The sequence below is a fragment of the Notamacropus eugenii genome, chromosome 4 (genome assembly GCF_028372415.1).
Source record: "Notamacropus eugenii isolate mMacEug1 chromosome 4, mMacEug1.pri_v2, whole genome shotgun sequence".
Classification (NCBI taxonomy): domain Eukaryota; kingdom Metazoa; phylum Chordata; class Mammalia; order Diprotodontia; family Macropodidae; genus Notamacropus; species Notamacropus eugenii.
In genome coordinates, this window is record NC_092875.1 from 409,115,960 (window position 1) to 409,141,276 (window position 25,317).

General features: G+C 35.6%; 1 protein-coding gene across 1 annotated transcript in view; it reads right to left on the minus strand.

Moving 5' to 3' along the window:
• NDUFS4 (NADH:ubiquinone oxidoreductase subunit S4) overlaps nt 1–25,317 on the minus strand; it is a 131,942-nt gene that overhangs the window by 61,756 nt on the left and 44,869 nt on the right. Inside the window, exon 3 of the mRNA XM_072606646.1 lies at nt 15,429–15,507. Within this exon, the coding sequence (XP_072462747.1) occupies nt 15,429–15,507 (79 nt within the window). The remainder of the gene's footprint in view (nt 1–15,428; nt 15,508–25,317) is intronic.

The following is a 25,317-nucleotide window of genomic DNA, read 5'->3' on the forward strand; positions in this document are numbered from 1 at the left end:
CTATGCAACCAGGAGGATGGTAACCTGGCTAGTCACAATGAAGTTAGGAAGAGGGGAAGGTTGAAGTGGAAAGACGCTAAGTTCAGTTTTGCATGTGTTAAGTTGAGATGTCTACTGAACATCTACTTCAAGGTGTCAAAAAAGCAGTTGAAGATGCAGGACTAGAGGTCACTAGAGAAGGCCAGGCTGGATAAGTAGATCTGAGTATCGTCAGCATAGAAAACTGAATCGATGGGAGCAAATGAGATCACCAAGTGCCACTTAACTACACATTGAAAAGGCAAGGGGGATGGAGTAATCACATAGGTCTAAAAGTGGTGTTGCATTTTGAGTCTATTTATAGTTTACCGTGATCAGAAAAATCCATAATACCCTGTGAGGGGATTTGTATCCTGTTCACTCATACTGATATATTATATTACTGAAACTCTTAAATTTCATTCTAGAAACAAAAAAATTGCATTAAGTCAGCAATACTGAAAGTATCTACTGGGTAAAGAGTACAGTACAACTACATTAAATATTTGGAAGAAAGATGTAAGAAAAAAATTTAAAAATAGTATCTCCCTTCAAAGATTTTACATTTTAGATGTGAAGACATAACTGTAGTTCAAAACCATAAGGATATATCTAAAAGTAGTACCAATCAAACAAATGTTGATGAATGCAATACAAATTGAGTGAGTGCAGAGAATTTATTTGTGTGAATTTGTCCCAGGAAGACTTCTAAAAATGTTTTACTAACATGTTAAAAACAAACATTGATGACCTCTTCAGTGCCTTTCCCATTGCAATAAAGTAGTACTAAGCAAAATCAACAGGCACAATGACTATTCCTGGCAACATACGCTACATCCTACACCCACAGACCACCACTTTGGTACTGGACAAGGGTATATTTCATTAGTGGTTGTCTGGTCATTGTATTGATCTGAATTTTGAGATCTTTTAGTATCGTTTTCCTTTATATTACTGTGAAGATTATGTATATGCTTCTTAGTACTGTTCACTTCATACTATATTAATTTAAACAAGTCCTCAAATTTCTTCAAATTCCTCACATTCATCATTTTTCATTACACAGAAATATTTCATTACAACTTATATATAAGAAATTTTTATTTTCTGAACTGTTTCCAGGTTTTTGCTCCCCTCCAAAAATACTACTATGTTAGTATATATATCTTTCCTCCACCTCTGATATCTTCTGCACTGGTGCTCAGTATTGGAACAAATGGGTTAAAGGATGTGAGTTTGAAAATGTTACTACACTGTTCTAGCAAATTATTTTCAGAAAGGTTAGACAATTAAAACAACTCCAGTAATAGTGGATTAGTGTATCTGTCTTCCCACAGTCCCTCCAACATTTACTACTTCCATCTTTTATCAACTTGGTTAATTTGCTGGATTTGAGATGAAACTTCAAAGCTGTTTTAATTTTTATTTCTCTTATTTTTTACATCATTGTTGTTAGCCTGAATTTCTTCTTTTGAAGGTTGGCAAAATTTATTCTTTGACTATTTACATCCTGAAGAAATCCACTTACATATTTATATCAATGTTCCATATCTCTTGGATCTAAAACTTTTATCTGAAATATTTGGTATTAAGATTTTTTTCCCCCCACCAAATGATAGTGGGTGAATAAGAGTTTATTAGGTACTTATGTTAGGCATGGTGTTAAGCTTTGGGGATATAAATAAAGGAAAAAAGAAATACATTATTGTCCTTAAGGAGCTTTACTTTCTTTCTTTTCTTTTTAAGAGACAAAAAGGAATCTTTTTTATTATAATACTGATATAATTCTTTAGGTAATTTGATATCAGAACATTTTATGAGGCTCTGAATTTGAATGGCTGTATTTAAGCAGTTGTATTATGGGGGTGGTTAGCAAGAACAGAACTGGAAATAAAACTCATTGCTACTGAAGTAGACAGACATATATCTTCCCATTCTCTGATACCATCAGCCCTTTTTTAAAAAAAAAATTATTTATTCATATATTCTAAGTTTTCAACATTCATTTCCACAAAATTTTGAGTTCCAAATTTTCTCCACATCTCTTCCCTCCTCCCACCCCAAAACACCAAGTATTCTGATTACCCCTTCCACCAATCTGCCCTCCCTTCTAACAGCCCTCCCGTCCCTTATCCCCATCTTCTCTTTTGTTCTGTAGGGTAAGATAAATTTCTATACTCCACTACCTGTATTTCTTATTTTGCAGTTGTATGCAAAAGCAATTCTCAACATTTGCTCCTAAAACTTTAACTTCCAACTTCTCTCCCCTCTTCCCTCCCCACCCAATCCCACTGAGAAGGCAAGCAATTCAATACAGGCTATATATGTGTAGTTTTGCAAATGACTTCCATAATAGTCATGTTGTGTAAGACTAACTATATTTCCCTCCATCTTATCCTGCCCATTTCTTCTATTCTTTCTTTTGACCTTGTCCCTCCGCAAGATTGTTTACTTCTAATTGCTCCCTCCTCCCATTTGCCCTTCCTTCCATCATCCCCCCATCCTGCTTATCCCCTTCTCCCCTACTTTCCTGTAGTGTAAAATAGATTTTCATACCAAATTGAGTGTGCATGTTATTCGTCCTTTGTCAAATGTGATGGGAGTAAGCTTCAGTTTTCCCCTCTCACCTCCCCGCTTTTCCCCTCCATTGAAAAAGCTTTTTCTTGTCTCTTTCATGAGAGATAATTTGCCCCATTTCTCCTCTCTCTCTCACCCCTTAATTTTGTTTTTTTAGATATGATCTCTTCCTATTCAACTTACCCTGTGCTCTCTGTGAGTGTGGGTGTATAATCCCACCAACTACCCAGATGCTGAGAAAAGTTTCAAGAGTTACAAATATTCTCTTTCCATGTAGGAATGTAAACAGTTCAACTTTATTAAGTCCCTTATGATTTCTTTTTCCTGTCTACCCTTTCATGCTTCTCTTGACTTGTGTTTGAAAGTCAGATTTTCTTTTCAGCTCTGGTCTTTTCATCAAGAATGCTTGAAAAGTCCTCTCTTTCATCGAATGACTATTTTTCCCCCCTGAAGTATTATACTCAGCTTTGCTAGATAGGTGATTCTTGGTTTTAGTCTTAGTTCCTTTGACTTCTAGAATATCATATTCCATGCCCTTTGATCCCTTAATGTAGAAGATGCTAGATCTTGTGTTATCCTGACTGTATTTCCACAATACACGAATTGTTTCTTTCTAGCTGCTTTTAATATTTTCTCTTTGACCTGGGAACTCTGGAATTTGTCTACAATGTTCCTAGGAGTTTCTCTTTTTGGAATTCTTTCAGGAGGTGATCCATGGATTCTTTCAATATTTATTTTGTTGTCTGGTTCTACGATATCAGGGCCGTTTTCCTTGATAATTTCATGAAAGATGATGTCTAGGCTCTTTTTTTGATCATGGCTTTCAAGTAGTCCCATAATTTTTAAATTGTTTCTCCTGGATCTATTTTCCAGGTCAGTGATTTTTCCAATGAGATATTTCACATTGTATTCAAATTTTTCATTCTTTTGGTTTTGTTTTGTAATTTTTCGGTTTCTCATAAAGTCAGCTTCCATCTGTTCCATTCTAATTTTTAAGGAAATATTTTCTTCACTGGGCTTCTGAATCTCCTTTTCCATTTGTCTGATTCTGCTTTTCAAAGCATTCTTCTCCTCACTGGCTTTTTAGACCTCTTTTGCCAATTCAGTTAGCCTATTTTTTAAGGTATGATTTTCTTCAGCATTTTTTGGCGTCTCCTTTTTGCAAGCTGTTGACTCGCTTTTCATGATTTTCTTGCATCGCTCTCATTTATCTTCCCAATTTTTCCTCTTACTCTCTTACTTGATTTTCAAAATCCTTTTTGAGCTCTTCCATGGCCTGAGACCACTGCATATTTATTTTGGATGTTTGGGATGCAGAAGCCTTGACTTTTATGTCTTCCCCTGATGGTAAAGGATGGGAGGAAATACCTGTTCACCAAGAAAGTAACCTTCCACAGTCTTTTTCTTCCCCCTTTTTTGGGCATTTTCTCAACCAGTTACTTGACTTTTGGGTTCTTTGTCAAGAGGAGGGTATACTCTAGGGACCTATATGATCTCAGTTCCTACAAGGTGGCACAATTAAGCCTGCACACTGGTCTGGGAGCAACCAAAAAGTTTTCTGCCCAGAATCTGCGAGTAGTAGAATTCCTTCTCCACAACTGCCTCCAGTTTCGCCACACCAGCACTCAGGGCTGAGATTAGATCAGCTGCTCAATTCTTTTCTTCAGAGCCTCCCAAATACTGAACTATCTCTGGGAATGTGTGCATCAACCTCATTTTCAATGTGTACATCCCTGGAAAGTACACTACCAAGGCAAGTGAACTTATTCACACCATTCAAAACTTCTCTATTTGTTGTAACTAATAGTTCCACATATGGATGATGTGGTGGTGGCTGATGGAGCACCTGTGTTTTCTTGGTTTTAATTATTAGGCCAAAATTACCACAAGCAGCAGAGAACTGATCCATGCTTTGTTGCACCTCAGCCTCAGAAGCTGCACTGAGTGCACAATCATCTGCAAACAGAAAATTGTGCACCAATATTCTCTCTACTTTGGTCTTGGTTAGTAGCCTTTTCAAATTGAAGAATCTACCATCAGTGCAGTAGCTGACCTTGATGCCATGTTCATCCTCATTGAAAGCATTTGACATCATAGCTGAAAACATCATGCTAAAAAACATGGGAGCAAGCACACAGCCCTGTTCCACTCCATTGGTGCCTATAAATAGACAAATAGAAGGTAATCTCATAAAGAAGGCACATGTGGGAGCTAAGGGAACCACTATGAAAAGTCCCTTCCAGAACATGTGATTTAAACTGAGACTTAAAGGAAGCATTCTAGGCATGGGGGACAGCCAATATAAGAAGGCACAAAATCAGAAAGTAGAAGTGTCCTGTAAGAAGAATAGCAAGAAGACCAGTGTTACCTGATCATAGAGTACATGGCAGGGAATAAAGTGAAAGAAGATGGAAAAGGTAATAAAGGGCAAAGGGTACAAGGGGCTTCAAAAGGAAACAGAGGGTTTAGTCCTAGAGGTGAAAGGAAGTCACTGAAGTTTCTTGAGTAGTAGAGTGACATGGGTCAGAGCTTCACTTTAAGATCCCTTTGGCAGTTAAGTGTAAAACTGACTAGAGTGAGAAGAGACTCATTTTATTCTAATTATACCAATTTTGTCTGCAAAAGTATTTTTATATTATATAATCAAAACCATGTATTTTTTCTTTGGGGATTTTCTCTATCCTTTCTTTCTTTATACACTTGCCCCCAAATCATATATCTGAAAGGTATGTGCCTCCTTCCATTCTCCTTTAGTTTTTTTAAAGGATGTGATCTTTCACATTATGTTAAATGAGCTTACTTTGAAATATGATATGTGGTAGTACCTCCTGTTACTAAGCAAATTAGTCTACTTTTTCTTAAAAGGTATTTTAAGACTTGCTTGGCTTGGAGGGATCTAAAAAAAGCTGGGCTGCTGGCATTACTTCCTGGTCATGAGTATATAAAACAACCATAAGGAGCTCCAGGCAGGCGCTTCAATGGTTGGTTCACAGATCACAAAGGGCAAGTTGGTCAAAGGAGTATCACTGTATTGAATCAACTCAAGGCGTCCTCAATGCTTAATCCTTGCTGAATATCCTTCTCCTGATATAGCTAGGTAATTCCCCTTTGTTAACTGCTGAATTACCTATATGTGTCTCATTTTGTTCCAATATTGCTCCTAAATCACCTAGGGAATAGTAAGAGTAAGGTTCAACCCAGAATGGGTTGTAAGAAGTTGATCTAAACCTACTCATAAGTGAGTCTTCAGTAGGGTTTTGAAGAAGGGAATATGGCAGAAACATGGAGAACAAAGAGCAACTTATTATAGACTAATGTAGAAAATTGAAAAAAAAATCCAAAATTCATGGCTCTCTCTAATTCTGTTGAACTAGCTAGTTTAATTTCAGAACTCTGTGTAACCAGAGCCCAAGACTTAAATCAAACCAGCAATTATATGTTAAAGACTTACTTGAGGTAGCATGGTATAGTAGGACTATTGCAGGATGTGAAATCCTAGGACCTAGAAACAAATCATGGTTCTGAAGGAATATTGCTATTTGTTATCTATGTTACATTCACCAAGTTCAGTGGAAAAAAATCCCTAAGTTACTGATGGACTGATACAATCTGATCCCCACTGAGATCAATAATTCACTGTCCTTTTACGTGGGGCTCAACATTCACTTATTACCTATATATCACCAATGCGAAGATCACACTGTTGGTCATATTTACCAGTCTATGCACCTAACACCTAACACCTGAGAACAAACTACAATATCCAGTAACAGCAAGGGCAGCATCAGATAGTAACTTCTGCTACCTTTCTTTCTTCTCTTCAGGTCAGTCAGGCTACAGCTTCCTAGAAACCCAAGGATGAGAAGCAAAAGGAAGAGAGTAACAAAGGAAAAAGGAGGGATAGAGAAAGGAAAAATGAGATTGGGAAGAAAAGGAAGTGAATGGAAGATATGATTTAATAGTTATTATATATGTTCTTATAATTCTATTTACTTTTCTGGATATCAGTATATATAAGTCTTTCCAAATATCTTCCAAATATCATAGTTAGCATTAGTTTAGGTGGATTTTGTAAGCCTAAATACATAAAACTTGTCAGTACCTACTTGAGGGACAGTAGCTAAACCAAGGCCTAACAGCTGCTAAGGACTAGGAAGGCTTCAGTTCTCCACAAATTATAGTGTTATTTTTAAAAAACAAGTCAACCATGGTCAATCATTAAATAAATTTAAAAATGCATAAAAAACACAAAACATGCATATATGCCACATATTTGAACAAGTGAATACATGTGTGTACGTATGGTATATATACACATATTCTACATATTTTTCTATATGTATGTATTTTTACAAATATATGAATATGTTTACATATGAAAACACAAATAGGTATCCCCCAAAGTAAAGCAGAGTCAATTCAACAAATATTTATTAAGTGTACACTCTACAAAACATTTTGTTGTATGCCAGGACAAATACAAATACATTAATAAGGGTTCCTGATTAATAGTTATAATTACATCCAATTTATTGGATTTATCCAAGAACACATGAAAACAGACTCTCACAGAATTTCCAGATTGAAGAAGACCTCAGATGCCACAGTTTTGGTCATATTTAAGCAAGAATTCTTTCCTTATTATTGACAGGTGGTCATCTCACTATACCCCAAGAAAGACCACTATATTTTTTGAAACCCGTAATTATTAAGAAGTTTTTCTTTATGCTGAGCTGGAATTTGCCTCTTTGTTAATTTTTACCTATGTCTCCTAGTTCTGCCTTCTATGACCAAGAAGAACAGTTCTGATCTCCATTTGCAGGTGATATCTACTCAAACATCTAACTGGCGTCATCCTTGGCTCTTCACTCCTGCTCCAAATATCCAATCAGTTGCCAAATCTTATCATTTCTTTCTCCACACCTCTTACTTCTCCACACATGCACACCCACTGCCCTAGTTCATACAGTATCCCTCTCCCCTATTTGTGTCTTTTCATTTGCTGGCCTCTGCTGTCTGGAATGCTCTCCCCCGCTACAATCACTTCATAAAATTCCTAGCTTTCTGAAAGACTAAACTCAAATGTCACCTGCAATAGGCCTTTCCCTTTACCCTCAATCTCTTCTACTCACCAGTTCCTACAGCTTTCTGAGGTTGTCTATGTACATGTTGTCTTCCCAATTAGACTGTAAACTACTGGAGGGCAGGGACTGTTTTGTGCTTTTTCTTTTTAACACCAGTGCTTAGCACAAGGTAAACAATTAATGTTTGTTGACCGATTGTGGTTCTGTGGAAAGAAAACTGGTTAAAGAGCCAAAGGACTTGGATTAATCTCACAACTGCCTCTATAATCTCTGGGCAAGTCACTTACTTCTCTAGACACTGGTTTCCACTTAGGCACCTTTCCATCTAAATGCATGATCCTATAGGTCTTCCTATCTTGTCCCCACACCTCTTACCCTCCAGGGATTCTATTCTCCATGTGAGTTCCCTCATCATACTGGTCTCTCCCCTCTTTGTTGCCTATGTTTCTATCATTTGTTTTATACATATATACATACATACACACATATCTCAATACAAGGGTTAAACTAGATAATCTTTGCTTTCTTTCTCCCCACAACATATCCTATAACATATAATTTAAATCAATAAAGCTGTGACAATGCATTCTTAATTACCAAGAGGGTCCACAGTAGCAACTTCTTAAAACATGCATCATTTTAAAATGAAAGTTCAACATACAAATAATTATCTGGCCTCCACCTTGTGAAAATCAAAACTCCTACATAATAATATGTAAGAATTTTAAATATTGAAAGCAAGTATAAAGTAGTATACAGAATTTCCACACAAAGCAGGTAGTAGAGCCAGAAAAGAAATGACACAGTTACTCTACTTCAAAGAGACAGACAATAAAGAACTGTTATACAGAATTAGAGTACTACAGGTCTACGCATTAAAGACGTTGTGGCTATTAACAATTTAAACCTTCACTGTATTTGGCTAATTGGTACACAGGACTTTTAAGCTTTCAACAGATAAAACATTCCAGTTCAGTTCTCCAGCAGTGTCATTTGTTCATGTATTCCAAGCAAGAACAAAGGGGAGAAATACTGCTTTAATTGTTTAAGTACCACTGATAAAAGAGATGGATGAATACTTTAGGGGAAAGATCTTTTGTTCCTTTTTTATTTTAATACAGGGGAATAATTCTCTATTTCAAGTGCTGAAGGTTTCTTGGTTTTGGTCTAAAAATCTTATTTTCTTTTTCCAGCTTCAACAGTTATCCTGTAAAATTTATGTAGAGATGTCTATGTACATTTATACATAAAATATATTAATTTCTTTATTTGCTTTTTAGGTATTAAGTTTATAGATAATTCATTTAATACAGTTTTGTGAGAAGCAAATGAGTGCATTTTTAATTAGTACTTTCTGAGAAAGTGTGGTAATAAGTAATCTCTTTTCTCATAATTGCTCTCTAGGAAAAAGCACACTACATAAATTAAAATTTACTTGTATAATTATATTATAATTAAAATGGTGTACATTAATTATAAATGCTATGTCTGTTTTAAAAATAAAGTTAAACATCAAATGACGATGAAACATTACTACAATTTAAATAATTTGTTAATCTTGATTTATGTAAGCTGATCAATGATTTTAGAAGACGAATTCATTCATAAAATGGGTCATTTAGAAAAAGTTTCAATTTATTAACTCATCATATACATGCTAATTACGTACAATCATCTTCTCTAACAGAAGAGAATAATTAGAGGTGGTTTTTTAAAAAAAAATTTACATAATGAACATTATTGATAGTAATAAAACTCATGCCTCTCACCCTATCCAATAATTTGGCAACAAGGTTTTTTTTAAAAAAAAAAAATCTAATTTTACCAAAATATTATCTTTTCCTTATTTAGAAATTTTATATTGATCATAGACAGTGATAAATCTGCAAATGCCAAATAGTGATGCCTAAGTCTTGAAGAATAATTCTTTTGTCCTAAATTGTTCCTTTCCCAAGGAATTGTCCCTCCCTATTGCACTGAGTTAATGCCAGGGCTCTAAGGTTTCACTCACCTTTTTTCAATAGACAACATATGGTATAAAAAAATTACCAGACCTAAAATGATATTTTAGTCCAAATTTTCACCACAAACTTAAGTTTACAGTGAATATTACTTCTTCTTCCATTTGTATTCTCTTATTTTTGAACATACACATATTTATAGCCTGGAAAAGTCTCGGGAATAACTTTTTCTATATTAAGTGGAAATTTTTAAGGAAAAAAAAACACGCATGCTAAACTGCCACCATGGTAGGCTCTCCAAGGCTGCTATTCTTTGATGTAAAATGAAATACTACTTAGTGAATAAAACATAAAAAACTCCTGTCTCCCCTTCAAAGAGACATATCCTTTGACCCAGTGCTCCAGACTAAAGCCTTGACATTTTTGCACAAGAATGCTGCGTGAGGAAAGTCCAGACAAAACAGACACTTGAGATGCGAGGAGGTTGTTTAAGCCCAATCACAGCAGACACTCCCCCTTCCAATAATCTACCAGAGATAGCACCACCATACACCAAAAGAAAACTGACCCTCATAAAAAAATCCAATAGTCAAAGCAAATTTAAGCCATTAAATTTGGTTTATAATCTTTTCCCACTCACCTCTTTAAAACCAATTATTCAAGTATGTGTACTTTAAAAAATTGGTTATTAACTGTTAAGATCCGCAATATTCAAAACCAAAAGCAACATAAGCATATTTACACAGGAAATAAAACAATTTTGCTATTCTTGAAAGCCTGTTAAAAACCAGTCACTTTCATAAAAACTTTCTAAGGCATAAGACAAACATTTCTTTATTAGCACTATTAGTGAGAGGAAAACTTTTCTGATATTAGATAACTTGTTGCTTTCAGACATTCTTCTGAAAAGCATTACAACTACCCAGTCAGTTGACTCAGCTACTTCTGTTACTTCCTTAATCTAAGAGCAATTACTTCTAAAAAAGCAAGTAGCATCAAGAAGTAAAGTCTAAAGTGAAACATTATTTTAATTAAGAAGACCGAATTGCCATGAAACAAAGTAATTAGTAACAATACAACAACTGAGAATGACAGTTCATATCAATCTACCTACTAAAAACATTTTATAGAAGGGTCACACAGCTTAGAGTAAGTCAGAATGTTGAGCAGCAGAATGGAATATAAAATGACACCTTCCCTCTTCCCCAAGTTTTAAAATAAAAAACAAAATAAAGAAACTTGATACTTTATATGTCTGATACAACAAGAAAACATTAGGCAGTTTTAAGTAAAACTTTTTTTGTTAAACCTGCATTATAAAACTAGATCTGCAACCCTCTACAGATGCCTTTTTAACAATTTAAATGAATAGTATTTACTATCATTAAGACAATTACATGGGAACCAACAACTGGAAACCTGAACTCTGTATATAAACATAGGCAAGAATACCAGCAAAATGAAAATTTTAAATTAAGTGATATGCTAAGAATAAATTAATGATGTGATATTTTGTTAACTCATTAAAAGCAAAATGGCAGTCTTCTAATAGTCTTTCAATGGTATTTCAAAATTTCCCTTGTAATAAAAGTCTGATATCAGTGGCAAGTAAATATAAAGCAAATGTAACAACAGAAGGAGTAAGACATTTTAAAAGAGCTAATTTAAAACTGCTGAAAATCATAAAAGCACACTTTTATGTTTGATTCATCAACAACCTTAAGCTAAAAAAAACCACAATAAAACAAATATATGTCACACAAAGCGAATGTAAAAAATAGTAAGCAAGATCACTAGACTTAAATATTCACTAAAGGTGCTACAAGAAAGAAGATGGGGCATGGAAGACACAAAACAGTTAACCTCTTAATAAAGCACAAAGGCAAAGAAACGCATCCATCTCCCTTCCATATTCTGAGTGCTCCCTGCAACAAAAGCTAAGGGCCACAGAAATAATAATTTATATATGCTTTCTTTAATGCCCGTGAGAAGTACTACATGTAGTAGTATGGACTACAAAATAATTATAAAACTATGTTCCCAAATAAGTTTTTACAAAGATTTTATAATCTTTATAACATAAAGATTTTATACGTTCTTCTTGTAGTAGGCTTATGATCTGAAGAACAAAGTGAGGAAGAATTATTAAAGGTTGTTTATATACCTAAAGTGTGGGAACAGAAGTCTGGCAAAGAGGTCATTAATACAAGTGAATGTTTCCTGAGGATTGATGTTTTATGCATGCTAGGTACTTATTTATGCTTTTAAAAAACCAGAAAATAAACTGTCATCAAATATCTCATGCACAGTAACTAAAGGAACTCCCTCTGAAAGAACCCTGTCCTTTTGTTGAGGAGAAAAAATGCCATTCTATTAAGTATCAGTCTTCTTCCTTTGAGGTAAGAGGAGAAATATTCTGTCCTGCTAAGTTTTCTGCCTAGTTTCCAGCTTCCTAGAGGAAGAGGAAAAATAACATTCCATCTGGAACTAGTCTCCTGCCTTCAGGGTAAGGGGAAAAAATGCTATTCCATAAAGTTGAGTTTCCTGCCTCCTGCTGGAAAAGGAGAAACACCATTTCCTGTCACCCTCTCTTTCAGGGAAGAAACCTGATCAAGAAGGCATTTCAGATAAAAATTGCAAAATTGTGATGACTTGATCCGCTACAAAGGTATGTTACATAAGCTCAACCAGGCCCTCATGGTTAGAAGGCAATCACTTTGCACCTCCTTAATTAAATCACAATTCCACTTACTATGGCAGCTCCTCCTCTTTATTCCTCCTCAAAACACCAGTCACTCCTCCCTCACCCCCTCTTGGTTAAGAACCTTGCTTAGTAGTTTACTAAAAATATTAAGGACATTAGCCAAAGGCTCTCTCTTTTTCTCTCCTCACCTCACATTATCCAGAGATGCCTTCTGCCACTATATTTTACCCCATCTCACATAATGAGATGGTCCTTCTCCTTGCCCAGTGTACAAGTTTTCATACTGTCTTCTCCAACAGTTTGCCCTACTACCTCCACTCCAATATTCAATCTCTCCCTGTGTACTGATTGCTTCCCTCTAAAAACATGCCCATGTATGTCTCCCTATCCTCAAAAAAAATCTCACTTTATCCGTCCATCCATGTTAGCTATCATTGCATATCTTCTGCCTTTTATGGCTATACTCCTTGAGAAGGTTGTCTACAATTGATTCCTCTATTTTATTCCTTTCCTCTCACTCTCTTAACTTTATGTAGTCTGTATTCTGTGCTCTTGCCAAATCTAATGGCCTTTCTTCAGTCCTCATCTTGATCTCTCTATAGCTTTTGACATGGTCAATTACTTGCTTCCCTTTCATATTCTCTTCTCCAGTTTTTTTTCTGAAAAAACTCTCTCCGGGTTCTCTTTCCACTTATATGACCATTCTTTCTCAGTCTTCTCTGCTGGATCTTCATCCAGGTAAGGCCTGTTAACCATGGCTGTTCCACAGGGTTCTGCTCTGGGCCCTCTTCTCCCTCAATACTACTTCACTGGTGATTATTTCATCAGCAATCATCCTCTAAACTGATGGTTCTCAAATCTACTGGGGCAGCTAGGTGGTAGCAGTGGACAGAGCACCAGGCCTGCAATCAGGAAAGCTCATCTTCCTGAGCTCAAATTTGGTCTCAAATATTTACTAGCTATGTGACTCTGGGGGCAAGTCACTTAACCCTGTTTGCCTCAATTTCCACATCTATCCAAAAAGTGGAGTCACTTATTTTGACAAGTGATAGGTTCCCCCTCCATAAGAGGAATCCATTATGGAGATCCATAAGTAGAGCTTGGACAGTCACCTGTGAGGTATATTCTTTTCTCATGATTTGCACTTGACACTCACTGAGGTCCTTTCCAACTGTTAAGTTTTGAAATTCTGTGAATAATTTTGTTATAGAACCATATAATTTAGAACTAGAAAGACTTGTAAGGAAGTCTATGGGTTTTTATTAGCATGGAGCATGTGGACTTATTTTTTTAAATTAATTATTATTTCAATATAATGAATTGTCTTTGTGATCCTATGTATTTTTATTTTATTTTATGCATACAAAAACATTTTTCCTAGAAAGATTTTTTAGGCTTTGATATTGCCAAAGGGGTACAAGGCAGAAAAAAGGTTAAGAATTCCTTACCATCACTTCACAGAGGGGAAATTATTGATAACATAAAATACTTATATTTATTAACTTGAATTGGCATAAAGGTTAAAACCAAATAAAAACATAAAAAATAAAATTCAAATTAATTTAAAGCCATATTTCAGACAAATAGAAAGGTGTGATAGCTATTTAAGATCTGTATACAGGAAATAAGAATTGTTGTGAAATAATGACTTCTCCAAAGTAAAAAACAATTTCTCCTGCAGAACAGGCCAATGACTAGGAAGACAAAAAATTTTAAATGTTTTTTTGGGTTTCAGAAAGCAGATGAAATATATTGAATGCAAGAAGTATTAAATAAATTTATTTGCTGAATTTAATCTAATTTATATCCACAACACTTGTTGAAATAATACCATCCCAAAGTTTATAAACTAAGTATATCAAATTCAAGTTTCATAATCAGGGGCGCAAGAACATCACAGACCAAACCACAACTGGCACTCACCTCCATGGGTCTTAAATTACAAGTAATTCTAAGGACAACTCAAAAGCTATGTCTGACTACTGAATAGTCACTGTTTTTATATAAAACTAACATGGGATCATAATCTACATAAATTAAAACCATATTTTAGTTTATATCTTACATACATGTAATTTTAATTCATCAGTTTTAAATTTGCTTAATAAAATCAAGCACATAGGGACTGAACTCGAACTACAATTTACAGAAGACTTAAGACATAATATGCCAAGCACAAGATCCTAAGTATTCATTATTTAAATGTTCAATGTTATGCTTCAGGAACTTCCATATGTGTAAAGTACATTTCTAGCATTCTGCTTTAAATATTTTAGGTACCATTTCCTGCCAAAAGGTGAACAATATAAGGCACAAACAGAAGGGGAGTAATCAAGAAACATACCCTTATAGTATATAGTAATTCAAAAATCCAATGAAAAGCAGGTTTATCCTATGACACATTTTCACCAGAAGTCTTGGAAGCTTCACAAAAGTTATGCCATTGTAGAATATAAGCATAAATATCAGGTTGCATCTAAAGTAATGGACCACACATTGAAAAATTTTATAAGTGATTGTTGCCAAAATTCTAATCTGCTACTGATTAACAGAAGAATGTTGTGCATTTGTTTCTAGTTGTAATCTAACCTTCATGCATATGCAGAAATGAGGTATGTATATAGTAACGATAACTTTGCATGGTTCTTTAAACTTTATTTCTTTAGTAAAAAGGAAAACCTAATACATTTGATTTTTTAAAGTACTGGCAAATATATTGCAATTTCATTAAATGGGAGCAGGGAATTAAAAAATAGTACATTTATAAATCAAAAACAAAATCAATTACTCATTGCAACTTGACCACAATTTAACCACTATGATCCAGGCCTCTCATAATTTCTCATTTGTTGCTTAATATTTGTGTATGTGACTGCATATAGTACTTTAATACATAATCTTCTTATGGTTTACTAATATTTTTTTTTAAAGCATACTACAAATCTAGAAGTTAAAATTTATATTTCTTTCTGCAAGAAACACAGAATACCGTCCTGAATGCCTACTGAACAGAAATAACCTGAAGGCAGAATCATAGCAATATGTTGTAAAAAAAAAAGGAAGAAAAGAAAAAAAAACCCTTACCAATTTTTCATCAACTGTGATGAGTTGCGTGTCTTGAGTTTGGTCCTTTGCCAGCCACCATGTGGAAGTGCTCAGTGACCTGCAGTGTAAGACTTGAAGTTAAAAAATGATTCATGCAACGAGAAAATAGAGGCAGACAAATCTTACATAAACAAGTTACTTTAACAATATCCGTCTTGTAAAAAAAAAAATGAAAGAGGGAGAGATGAGGGCACAAAAATCCTTTTTCTCCCCAATTAGTTCTGTCTGCTGAGTTTTTGGCAGGCTCCCACTTAACAGTTCACAACAGGCTGAACTTTATGTCAGCCTACAGGCTCTGTCACACAGAGAGACTGCCAGTGGCAAAGGCTGTACTACTCTATGTGAATGTACAGTAGCTAGTTTGTCACGAACAAATAGAGAACACAAAGCTGAAGCAACTATTCTGGAACTGGGATCCCTAAATGATGGCATCAGAAGGAAAAAATCTTAAGTATATTCTTAATAGTGTAAAGTACAATTGCATAGTTTAATAATGGGATATTAAAATTGAAAAACTTTCATCATAATTTAAAAACAAAGATAATCCAACTAGGTGTGACCTTCATAATTATTTTAATCTAACAATTAGTTTAATTACTTTGGTTGAAAAATCCAGTTGTCAAAAATTCTGAAACAGAAAATTTAGGAACAAATGAAATTGACACAAGAAGGTGTATTCTTCAAAGAAGAACCATTATTTTCATATAATTTCTAACCTTAAACAAATGATACACTTGTAAATGTTAAATAGCTCGTTATCAACTGTTTCCAATGGATGAGGAAAATTTTTCAATTTTTAAAAAAGGTACAGTTGTTTTTTTTAAATCTAGCTTCTTTACATTTGTATTCTTCTTCAAATAGAAGTTCTTAAAACTGAGACTTCCTATTTCAAGTACACTTTATGGTTTCTATTAGTGAAATGCCATGGATATTTGGCTAGCGAGAGTTAATTTCTAATATTATTTCCCAGGCCCTCTTAATTCCAGTGCCTTCCCTCTCCTATTTATGCTGTATACTGCTTGTTTATTTATAATTGTTAATTGTTGTTTCCTCCACTAGATTGGAAACTCCTCGAGAGCAGAACTTCTTTTGCTCTTTTGGCACAATTCTTGATATACAGTAGGTGTTTAATAAATTTTTATGCACTGACTGATTTTAACCCTTCCCAATTCCCTACATTAGCCACAAATTTCCTTTCAGAAAACAAAATTACTGTCGGTATATAAAGTTACCATACATATATAAAAAAAAATATAAAAAATATTTTTTAAAATGTATCTAAAAGGGCAGCTAGGTGGTGCAGTAGAGAGAGCACCAGTGCAGGAGTCAGGAGGACCTGAGTTCAAATTTCACCTCAGACACTTGACACTCACTAGCTGTGTGACCTTGGGCAAGTCACTTAACCCCAAATGCCTCATCCTGGGTTATCTCCAGTCATCCTGATGAATATCTGGTCACTGGATTCAGATGACTCTAGAGGAGAAGTAAGGCTGGTGACCTGCATAGAGCCTCCCTCACTCAAAACAAAGTCAAGTGCAAGTCATGTCATTATTTCTCTGATGGCATGGTCTTCTTTGGCAACGAAGGACGAACATATAGGTATATAAAATGACAATTTAACATGTCAAACAAAACATTGAATAAATTTATACCAGAAAACATTATTTACATATACATGTATATACACACCCATAATTATTTGCAACATTATAAGAGATGTTAGATAATATTAAACACCATCTAAAATTCAACTTTCAATAAATACGTAACCTATTTTAAAGAAATTCATGTTACAAAAATGTAAATTCAGATGGGATTGTTGATAATGCAAAATAATTGTTTTATTTACAAACAGATGAACAAAAATTTGAAGGTGATGCTGTCTCAAATTAGGATGGCATAATTTAGTAATCATAAGTATCCAACATTAAATCTACCACATTAGACAAGTTACAAACTAGGCCTCAATTTTCTTTATCTGTATATTTGAAGGAGACAAATTCCATGACCAATGTAGTAGTCTATTCTATTTCTAAAATCTAATCTAGAAAGCTTAAGTATTTACACACATACTAATTTTAAGGATAAATAACTTAAAAGTCCAATATACACTACATCATGAATTAAACTAATTTTTAAGATAATGTCTTTAGTATAAATAAAGATATCAGAATACTAAAATATTATTTGCTCATGGGAGCAGGAGACATCCAATTATTCACAGCCCTTCAAATCTGGTAGTATATAGATCCATCAAGCAGGAATTTCAGAGTTGAAAGCATTTCCAGCATCCATCTAGGTACAGTCCATAACAGAAAAAGAATATATATATATTTTTTAACAACAAGGCCAGCAACTGGGCACCCAAACTTTACTGAAGACCTCCAGCGAGGGAGAATTAGGTAGTATATTTCTATTTGGGAGAAACTCTAATTGTTAGCAATTACATATTTATCCTGAGTTTTCCCTCTTTGCAGTTTCTACCTGTTTATCTTAGTTCTGCCTTCTAGTATCAAGCAAAAGCAAGACTAATCCCTCTGCCTTCAAAAAATGTTAGCACATAAAATATTAAAGCTAGAAGGAACTACAGAACACAAAATGTCAGAGCTAGAAGGCAATGAGGAGGGAAGCAATCAGAAATCAAGAAAAGGTATTTTAACCAAGTGTATATAGGCTAGGGATAGGGATTAGAACTGAGGTTTCAGGGTCTAATAAGGAAGACGTTTCTACCATGGCAAGGAGAAAATTAGAAACTTTCAATCTTAGAGATACTTTGATATTGAGATAAAGTGACCTGCCCAAGATTACTAAATTAGTATGTGGCAGAGGTGGGACCAAATCCCAGATCTTTTTCACTACAATGCCAGATCTTTTTATCCATTCTGCTATACTGTCTCTTAACTGAGTATATAAGTTGATAAACCTGGTTTAATGCCAAATATCTATTTATAGAAGGGAAGAAGCAATTCTTGTTAAGTGATGATGGAGGCAGAAAATTCAGAACACATAGGAAGTTAAAATATTGGCTTAAATTATTTATTTATTTTATTTATTTTTTATTTTATTTTTTATTTTTTAATGTTTAACAATCATTCCCATACAATTGCGATTTTATCCCCCCCACTACCCCCCTCCCTCCCCACGACTGCATACAATTCTGTATAGATTCTACATATACTTTCCTATTGAGTATATTTTCACTATAGTCATGCTATGTAGTCAGACTAAGATGAATGAAAGAAATCGTATAACAAATCAGAACATGATACACAAACACATACACATACACAGACATGATCTGCTACATTATGTGAGTGACTTCCATATTTCTCTCTCTGAGTGTGGAAGGCATTTTGCCTTGAGAACCACCATTGGGATTTTTTTTTTTAAGAAGTTCTTGTGTTATTACAAAATTCTAAGTCTACCAGAAAAAACTCTCACACACTGTGGTCGTTGCTGTGCATAAAGTTCTCCTGGTTCTGCTCCTTTCACTCAGCATCAGGTCATATAAGTCCCTCCAGGCCTCTCTGAAGTCTTCTTGTTCATCATTTCTTATGGCACAATAGTACTCCATTACATTCATATACCACAATTTATTCAGCCATTCCCCAATTGATGGACATCCCCTTGACTTCCAGTTTTTGGCAACTACATAGAGTGCTGCTATAAATATTTTTGTACATGTGGGACCCTTTCCCATTTTTATGATCTCTTGGGGATACAGTCCTAGTAGCGATATTGCTGGGTCAAAGGGTATGCACATTTTTGTAGCCTTTTGGGCATAGTTCCAAACTGCTCTCCAGAATGGTTGGATGCGCTCGCAGCTCCACCAACAATGAATTAGTGTTCCAACTTTCCCACATCCTCTCCAGCATTTATCATTTTCTTGTTCTGTCATGTTTGCCAATCTTATAGGTGTGATGTGGTACCTCAGAGTTGTTTTGATTTGCATCTCTCTAACCAATAGTGATTTAGAGCATTTTTTCATATGATTATAGATAGCTTTAATTTCTTCCTCTGAAAATTGCCTGTTCATATCCTTTGACCATTTATCAATTGGGGAATGACTTGTATGATTATACATTTGGGTCAGTTCTCTATATATTCTAGAAATGAGGCCTTTATCCCCGAGCTTAGCTGTAAAAATTCTTTCCCAATTTACTATATCCCTCCGGATTTTGGTTGCATTGGGTTTGGTTGTGCAAAAACTTCTCAGTTTAATGTAATCAAAGTTATCCATTTTGCATTTCATAATGCTTTCTATCTCTCCTTTAGTAAAGAATTCTTCCCTTCTCCATAGATCTGATAAATACACTATTCCTTGCTTCTCCAGTTTATTCATGGTATCAATCTTTATACCTAAATCATGTACCCATTTGGACTTTATTCTTGTGTACGGTGTCAGGTATGGGTCTATGCCTAATTTCCGCCACACTGTTATCCAGTTTTCCCAGCAATTCTTGTCAAACAATGAGTTCCTATCCCAGAAGCTGGGGTCCTTGGGTTTATCAAACAGAAGGTTGCTATATTCCTTGCCTACTGCATCTTGAGTGCCAAGTCTATTCCACTTGTCTACCTCTCTGTTTCTTAGCCAATACCAAGTGGTTTTGATAATTGCTGCTTTATAGTAGAGTTTGAGGTCTGGTAGCGCTAGGCCACCTTCCCAAGCATTTCTTTTCATTAGTCCCTTTGATATTCTGGACCTTTTGTTTTTCCAAATGAATTTTGATATTATTTTATCCAGCTCTAGAAAGTAATTGTCTGATAGTTTAATTGGTATGGCACTAAATAAGTATATTAATTTGGGTAGAAGTGTCATTTTTATTATATTAGCACGGCCTACCCATGAGCAACTAATGTTTTTCCACTTACTTAAATCTGACTTTATTTGTGCAAAAAGTGTCTTGTAATTGTGTTCATATAATCCCTGGGTTTGTTTTGGCAGGTAGACTCCTAAGTATTTTATACTGTCTACCCTAGCTTTAAATGGGATTTCTCTTTCTATCTCTTGCTGTTGGACTTTGTTGCTAATATATAGGAACGCAGAAGATTTGTGTGGGTTTATTTTGTAACCTGCAACTTTGCCAAAGTTGTTTATTAATTCAAGTAATTTTTTACTTGAATCTCTGGGATTCTCTAGGTAAATCATCATATCATCTGCAAAGAGTGATAACTTAGTTTCTTCTTTGGCTATTCTTATTCCTTGAATATCTTTATCTTGTCTAATTGCTACAGCTAACATTTCTATTACCATATTGAATAATAGTGGTGATAATGGACAACCTTGTTTCACCCCTGATCTTATTGGGAATGCATCTAGCTTATGCCCATTGCATATAATGCTTGCTGAAGGTTTTAGATAGATACTGCTTATTATTTTATGGAAAGTTCCCTTTATTCCTACGTTCTCCAATGTTTTTAGTAGGAATGGATGTTGTATTTTGTCAAAAGCTTTTTCTGCATCTATTGAGATAATCATGTGGTTTTTGTTAGCTTTGTTGTTGATGTGATCGATAATGCTAATAGTTTTCCTAATATTGAACCAGCCCTGTAGTCCTGGTATGAATCCTACCTGATCATAATGTATTAATCTCGTGATAAGATGCTGTATTCATTTTGCTAAAATCTTATTTAAAATTTTTGCATCTATATTCATTAGGGAAATTGGTCTATAATTTTCTTTCTCTGTTTTGTCTCTTCCTGGTTTGGCTTAAATTATTAAAGAATTCAACTAAAAACAGAAATCAACATAAATGGTATTTTTTTTTTTTTGTAAAACAGACTGGATCAAAAATCTGTACCCTTCAGGACTATTCAATATCGTCATTTTGCACTCCACAAATGGTAAGTTAGACTTAAATCATCAGGAAAACACATTTAAATGAATTCTACAAAGTATAGGGCTTTTTTTCCCCAACAAAACATTCAAAGTATTTATTCATTTAACTCAATGTTCTATTTCAGAAATGATATTTTCTACAAAGATAGATTTAGTTTAAATTATTTCTTAGCTACACAGGAAAGTGAACCTTGAGTTGGTTATTTTATTTAAAAAGTTAGATACCTTTTAGGTCTAGCTCTATTTTCCTATGATTAGATAACTTTGAAAGTACTGGCAGTTGAAATATCTCCAATTTGGGGGCATTAATTTGTTCATTAGCTTAGCCAATAGACTCAACAACCTAGGAAATTCTAAGTGTAGCAACTCCTCCTACCAATGCACATTGGCAACTTGTTTGTTACTTGCTATATTAAAGAGCTGCTAGGGGCACTGAGACGTTGTGACCAACCCACAGTCACACAGTTTGAATGTGGAAGAAGCATGACACGTTCAGTTTAAGATGCCTATGGGACATTCAGTTCAAGATGTGCAATAGGCAGGTGGAGATTCAAGAATGGATGACAGGAGAGAGGTTAGGGCTGGATAAATAAATCTGAAAATCATATGCACAGAGATGCTAATTGAATCCATGTGAGCTGCTGAGATCACCAAATGAAATATTTTACAGAGAGGACAGGAGAACCCAGACAATAGTTTTAAAAGACACCCACAGGTAGCACATATGACCTGGATGAAGATCCAATAAAGGAGAAGAGAACAGACAGGAAAAGGAGAACCAGGAATGAGCGGTTTCTTAAAAATCTGAAGAAAGGAGCATGTTCAGGAAAACAAGGCAATTAACAGTGCCAAAGTCTGCAGAGGGGTCAAAAAGAATAAAAGCAGATAACAGGCCACTAGACTTCACAGTTAAGAGATCATTAACAACTTTAGAGAGATTAGTTTTGGTTGAATGATGAGGTTGGAGAGAGGCAAGAGATGGAGGCACGAGAACAAGAAGAGAGTGGGAGTAAAGGAAGAAGAGATAAGGATTTTAGATGGTCTTCTTGAGGAGTTTAACCAGAAAAGAGTGGAAAGATATAGGAAGCTAGCTAATGGGATGGGTCAAATGAGAGTTTTCTAAGTATGAGAGAGATATGGGTATGTTTTTAGGGAGCAGGTAAGCAGCCAGCAGAGAGGAAGGGAAAATTAATGAAAGAGTGGAGATGATAGAGGGGAATGTCTGTTGAAGAAGATGGGATGGAATGGCATCACTTTGTAACTGTAAAAAGATTTATTTTGGCAAGGAGAAGGGTCACCTCTTTAAATGAGACAGGGATGAAGAAGGAAATAGAGGGGAAAAGCATTTGAGTAATGTGAGATGAGGAGGAGGGAAAAAGAGGAAGCTCTTGGCAAATGGTCTCAATAGTTTCTCAGTTTTTTCCCCCTAGGAAGTTGCAGTTCTCAGTTGAGAAGGTGGGGAAAGGAGGGGCTATGACAGGTTTAGAGAGGAATGAAATGGTTTGGAAAGGCCACTGTGGTAAGTGGAATAGAGAATCAATTAGGGAGGCAGAAAAGGACTGCCTTGCTGAATGGTTGCTCAGTTAAGATGATGTAACATAAATCTGTAGAGGAATCAGTCAGCTATGTTTTGTGATTTTCTCCAGCTTCATTCAGTTAACACATTCAGGAGCACAGTGGAAGAGATCCAAGGTCACGATTCGGCAGGGGAAGTCAATAAAAGAAAAAGATGACAGAGAACTTCAGAGTAAAGGATGGTGTAGAGTTGACCTGGATCAACAAAGGATCAAGATGGAGTAGAGAGGAAAGTGTAGCCATTGCAAGGGTGATGTCCTGGAAAGAAGTGTGGTGAAAAGATTGAAGGTCACAGTAAGGATGAAGAACAGGAATAGGTGATTATAAGACAAAGAGAAAAAATTGAATGATACAATACCGTGATGAGATAAAGAAATTTAAGAGTTTAAGAATATGAAGTAGAACACTTGTGGATGATGGTCAAGGAAGTGGAAGAATGGGTTACAATATTTTCCAATGATGAGTGATATACAAGAAGTAAAAGCAAAGCCAGTATTAAAATTTTGTAAAAGTGGAAAAGAAGTAAGCTGATCATGTAGCAGGAACAAAAAGGAGATCTTTAAAAAATGAGGACAAGGGGTTCCAGTGAAGAGAATTTCCATAGTGGAAGATATGTAAGTAATGGGAGATAGGGAATATACAACGGGTTTAGTCTGGAGGGAAGCTATCCACAGGTAAACCATTTCCTCTGAGAAAGTGTGCTTCCATGGAAAACATGATACCTCAAGAGAAGGAAAACTGGAGCTTCTGGGGACAAGAGGCACCCAAAAAAGTAGGAGGGAAGAGAAACAGAGAGGAGATTACCAGGTAAATGGGAAATAAAATGGCTACAACGATGGGGGGACATATGATTTAGGACATGAGAAATGTCCTTTTATTTTGTATTTATATCACCTAGCATAATACCTTAAGCTGAAACCACGCAGGGCAGCACATGCAAAATGGAGTCTGTTCTGAGAATACACAGTTATCCCTTCCACATTGCAACTTTTTCCACTGTGGTTTTGCTATATCATAGGTCAGCATAAGAAATTAAATGGCAATTTTTGGGGAGCTTTGAGGAAGCTGCAGACACCATTGAAAGGCCAGCAGACAACAGAAAAAGTTTAGAAACTCAGAAATGCATAAAATCATATGCATAGTATTGTATAGCATCAACATGTTTTATTGTTTAATATCAAAATGATTCACACTTTTTCTCTGGTACTAAGGGAGGGCCAAAAAATTTTACATAGATTTTCCAGATCACAGGCACCCTGTACTCCTAACCCCTGTGATGTAGAAGAGAAAACTGCAGTTTCTACTCTCTATAAAGGAAGGCTTGGGAGGAGCATGGAATTTAGGTTTTGGAACACCCATTGTGGACAATGGGAAACTAAATAGATTCCAGAGGTATAGAATGTTTGCCTTGTTGAAGTGAGGATCCAGCTGGTGGCCCAGTCAGCAGTTTCATGATGTCCTCTAGTTCCATTCAGCAGCATGTGGGCTGGGCATGAATAGCAATAGGACAAAAGGGCAAGGGTGACAATCAAGACAGAGAAGGAAGGAGAGTTCAGCCAATGCAGAAGTGATAATCTGCAATGGAACTGAAGGGTGGGAGGAAATGGAGGCTCACAATTACAATGAAGTAACAGGGGGAGGGACTGAATGGCATAGAGAACTACGGAATGAGAAAAATATTATGATTAGATAAAGGAATTTTAAAGTTCATGAACATAGAACACGTCTGTGACTATGGGGTTATGTGAACAAAAAGATGGAGGATTAGACATTTCCTCTTAAACTTCTCCAAAATAGAAATCCTGCACCAAAGATAAAGCAACTTCAGCTATCTCCATAATCTGGGGAACCTAGAAGGTTTAAAAAAGTGAAATGGCATTTACTGATGCTGAGTTTACTTAGCACTTCCCTTAACTCCAATGCCACCAGCATCCAGGCTACGCTAGCAGACCCAAGAACCCAAAACACTGGCTTACAACAAATCCCAATACCACCCTTCCCCCCAACCCCTTGCAGTGCTTTGTGAAGGCCCTGGCTCTAGGCTAAAGAAGTTGGCTCAGGCAGCAAAAACCAGTCAGTGCTATGGCAGCCCTCCAGGAACAAAAGCTGGCTGGGGGTCATGACATATAGCCAGAGCTACAGAAGACAACCCTATAACATCAGTGCTGCAGAGCTCTGAATCGCCAGTGCTAGGACAGACAACTGAAGAACAGAAGGAATGGGATAAGACACCAGGACAGGATACTTCCTCCAGAAGCGCTGCATAGCACTCCACTAGGTTTGAGGAAAAAAACCATGGCATCCAGCTGGGATCAGTTCTGTCCACCTGAAATTCACTTGAGAATAGAAACCTGGGCCAATGAAACATAAATTGTCCAGCAAGGAAGGAGGTGGAAACATCTGAAGATCTGGCCACCAAGAAAAGCACCACCAGAGGGGAAAGAGAACAATAGG